At 67.6% G+C, this 3,949-nt stretch overlaps 1 protein-coding gene across 1 annotated transcript in view; it reads right to left on the bottom strand.

Moving 5' to 3' along the window:
• The window catches only part of COBL (cordon-bleu WH2 repeat protein), a 154,444-nt gene that overhangs the window by 6,658 nt on the left and 143,837 nt on the right, over positions 1–3,949 (bottom strand). Inside the window, exon 12 of the mRNA XM_023521610.1 lies at positions 1,714–3,548. Coding sequence (XP_023377378.1) covers positions 1,714–3,548 — 1,835 coding nt within the window. The remainder of the gene's footprint in view (positions 1–1,713; positions 3,549–3,949) is intronic.

Here is a 3,949-nt window from a genome sequence, read left to right as displayed (position 1 = left end):
GCCCCTCCGACCCCCCCTCCCCCCACGCACCTTTCTCAGCCTGGCGGCCCCTGTGCCGGAGCGGATGGCGTCCATCAAGGCCTGCCTGGCGTCCACCAGGTTGCTGAGGGGACCCGAGCTGGAGCTGGATGTCGTCCGGGGTGCAGGGGGGGCCGGGGCGGCCGGGGGAGGCTGAGCGCCGGGGCCTTCCAGCCCAGGGGCTTCCGGCCCAGGCGCAGACGCGCCAGCATCGCGGAGGCCCTGCAGCTCCTCAGAGGCAGCGGACGCCACCTGGCAGAGGGCGGGTGAGGGATGGCGTCCTGGGGGCCCTTTCCCAGGGGAGTGCGTGGTGCAGGGGGCCTCTGCTCGCCGTCCCGACCGCCCCGGCTCCAGCGACCGCCGGCAGGGTGCAGGGGCCCCGTGCCTGAGACCCGCCTGTCCTGCTCCTGCCCATCTCGGGGACCAGCCCGGAGAAGCACTGGAGCCGGATGTCGACGGGCTGCAGACGTGCGGCGTGGGCACCCATCACGCTGCTCCCGGGCCCCGGCTGTGGGAGCTGGGGACGCCCTTGCGTCCCTGAACGCAATTCCACGTGGCTGGGGCTCGGTCGCCTCCGGCACGGCCTGAGCCCTGCAGCCATGCTGGGTGCCCCGGGAACCCGGACAGTGCTCAGTGCTGGGCGGGCGTGGGCAGGGAGGGGGGTTTCTGGGTGCCCACGCCACCCCCGGGGCCCCCGGCCTTCCCGTCCTACCTTCCGCAGGCTGCAGGCCCCACGGTGACCTCGGATGGACGCAAGCAGGGCCGAGTGCTCGCTCTGTGCCTCGGTGGGGGACGGTTTCTTCGGCCCTCCCTCTGGGCTGTGCCCTGCGGTCTGGAACACAGACAGTGCCAGCCACGTCACTCAGGAGACAGGATGGCTACCTGGAAGGCCTGGCTGAGGACCGCAGGGCCGTGCTCCCAGCCCCCGCCATGAGACGGTGCGTGCCAAAGCTTCTGAAGTGACCTCCCGCCATGGGGTGACATCAGATCATGGCCTCGTGTCCTGTCACTTCTGCTACTGGTCCTGGCTTCCCAGGACGGACAGGAGCTTTCAGTCCCATGGATCTGAGAGAGAGTCTTGAGCCCCTGCCAGCTGGCAGGGGTGACCTTGAGCCAGGGCGCTGGGCCTGACCGTGCCTCTGTCTCAAGTACACGACGGAGGACACGGTCCCGTCCCCGCATGAGGACGCGCCAGACCCCAGACGTCCACCTCACCGGCCATCCTGTCCTCACATCTCGTCTCTGCCTTTGGAGGGACAGCTTTGTGTGGCGTAGAAATGAAATGACATCATGTTTGTGATGCGCTAAGTGCCCAGATGGGGAGGGGGGCCCTGAAACAGCCTGTCGTTATTGAAGAACGTCCGGCCGGAGTGGCCCGGCCTGACCGTCCACTCCTCCCTCTACGATCAAGGACCAGCCACAGAGGACGCATCCTGGCTGGCTGCTCCCCAGGCCACTTACTGGTGACATCTTCCCTGGGGACAGGCAGGGCGCCGAGGCCCAGTGGGCACGCCCACCCCCACCCCCACCCTTACCAGCTCCGTCCTCGGTGGTTCTTCCCACTCAGAGCAGGGACACGGGAGCCGTGCACCCCCTCCTCCACAGCCTCGCCCCCAGCACGCCCCCCCAGTGCCACACAGGGACCGACAGGTGTGGGGGGCCCGCCCTTGCCCCCAGGTGGGCGCCTCTGGTCACCTTGCGCAGGCCGTGCCCGCCTCCTGCCGAGTGGATGGCCGCCATCAGGGCGCTGTGCAGAGAGGTGTCTTTGGGTGCTGGCCGCTGGACGACAGGTCTGAACTTCTTCTTTGGCCCAAAGACGCTGGGTGCACAATCGGCATCACATGCGTCTGTGCAGAGCACGCTGGGCTTCTCTTTCCACCCTGGGACAGTGGGGCTGCTCGTGCTGGACCCTGCTGGACAGCGAGGAGGCTGGCTGGGGACGAGGACCCAACCGGAGCCGTGTGCCAGGGCTCTGCCATCTCCCGAGCGCGGCGACGGGGGGCTGGGGCTGTCCGGCGTGCGCTTGGGGTCGGATGCCGGGCTGGTCCTGTGGCTGCTTGTGCTTCGCTTTCCATTGAGACCGGAGCTCTGTCCCGCGGAAATGTGACCCCTCTGGGAAGCTGTGGCAAGTGGGACGCAGAGACTTCGGTGGACGCCAGCGGGACAGTCCGGAGCCGAGGGCGTGCCGCGGGGGCTGCTGAGCTGCCCCCGGGGATGGGCTCCCTCCGCTGACTCCTCCCCATTGGTGTGGGCAGGGTGACCGCAGGGGGGCTTGGCCTCATGCTCGCGTCCGTGTGACCCTGGGCACGGGCCGGGGGCAGCTCCATCCCTTGTGGCGGGAGGCCGCCCCGCCAGCTCTGGCACTTTGCCCGCACGGGTCTGCCCGGCGTGGGCTGTAGGAGGTCCGATCCGCTTGGCGATGGCAGAGGCCACGTACTGACTGGACGTTCTTCTCTGAGGCTTGAGAAACGGGACCTGCGCGGTGTTGGCTGCTGGCACCTTCACGTGACAAGCGGCTGCTGTGGGTGGCCGGCTCACCCCCTCTCCCAGGTGTCTCCCCCGTCCTTGGTGGGGGGCCTGCTGCTGGGGTGATGCCACTTTGGGGTCCGGGGAGGTGGGCTCTGCTCGGAGCCTGCTGTCTTGGTTCTGCCACTCTGCTGGTGGGGTGGGGGTCGGGGTGGGGACCCCCCCGACCGGGTGCTCCGTGGGCTGGCCGGGCTGCTTCTCCTCTGAGCTGCACCTCCAGAATCCTCTGATTTTCCCCGTGGGTTGGGGTTCTTTTTCGAGGGCCGATGCCGGCAGGGCTATGGTCCTGCTTCCAGACGTGTGGGGGCTCACCAGGTTCCCCAGCTCATCGATCTTGATGGCGCCCGTCGACAGAGACGCCCCCCTGTCGTAACACCTCATCTCTGACTTTGGGGGGACAATTTTGTAGGTCGTGAGGCCGTATTTCAGCCCGAAGCTCCCCCCGGGGGTTTGGCTTTGTTGACACCACGACGATGGTGCCGAGACGCCTTGCTTGTCGCCGCCTGCCGTCCCCGGCCCCGGCCGAGAGTCCGCCCTCTGGGTGGGCTGTGCCCTCCCCACGCGGGGGGCCGGGCCGTGCTCCTCGGCTGCGTCCCCTGCTTTCCGCCCTTGCGTGTGACGCTCCACAGCGGATGTCCGCACGGGCTCCAGCTCAATGGGACTCTGAGCTGACCGGGCCGCTTTCCCTGCGTCCTGGGGTGGGGTGGGGGGGCCCGGCTGCCCCCCGCTCTTCCCCCGCGGTGACTGGCCAGGCCCAGCTGGGGCTGGCGACTCGCGGGCCGGCCTGCTGGCGGTGCCCGCCCTGTCTGAGGACCCCGCGTTGTTGTTTCTGTTGGGGAGTGACGCCGGCGGCACAGGGTCCTCTGAGACGTCCCCGATGAACGTCACTGGGATCGCGTCCACGTCGCTCTCGGGCACAGTGGCATCTCGCGCGCAGGAACTCGGCGCGCCGTCGATGGAGCTGCTCAGGGAGCTGGTGTCTGTCTCGTACCTCTCTTCCATCTCTGCAAACAAGCACGAGCACGCGTCACAGTCGGCGCCCACCGTCCGCTCCCGCCCGCCCGCGGTTCCTCCCGCGTGACTTATTCCCATGCATCATCTCAGCGTGTCATCTGTGTGTGCCCCAGGCGGACCCCCAGCCCTCAGCACTCAGCACAGGGGCAGCTGGCCGGGGCCATGATGTCTCCAGACGAGGTACTGAGGCCGATGACCTGCCGACGCCCTCCGCTTAAAAACAGAACTCTACGCCGACACCTAATTTCTAGTTTATTTGAACCACATGCCTCTGTCCGGAAGATTCCCTGGTTGTCGACTGAGATTATCTGTACCTTCTGCACTCGTTATACAAAACGTGGTCGGAAAAAGTAGCCTTCAGAGTCCTCTGCGCACAGTAGGACGTCCAACC

This window comes from Pteropus vampyrus, unplaced genomic scaffold (genome assembly GCF_000151845.1).
Source record: "Pteropus vampyrus isolate Shadow unplaced genomic scaffold, Pvam_2.0 Scaffold308, whole genome shotgun sequence".
Taxonomy (NCBI): domain Eukaryota; kingdom Metazoa; phylum Chordata; class Mammalia; order Chiroptera; family Pteropodidae; genus Pteropus; species Pteropus vampyrus.
This window is presented reverse-complemented; position numbering and strand designations above follow the sequence as displayed.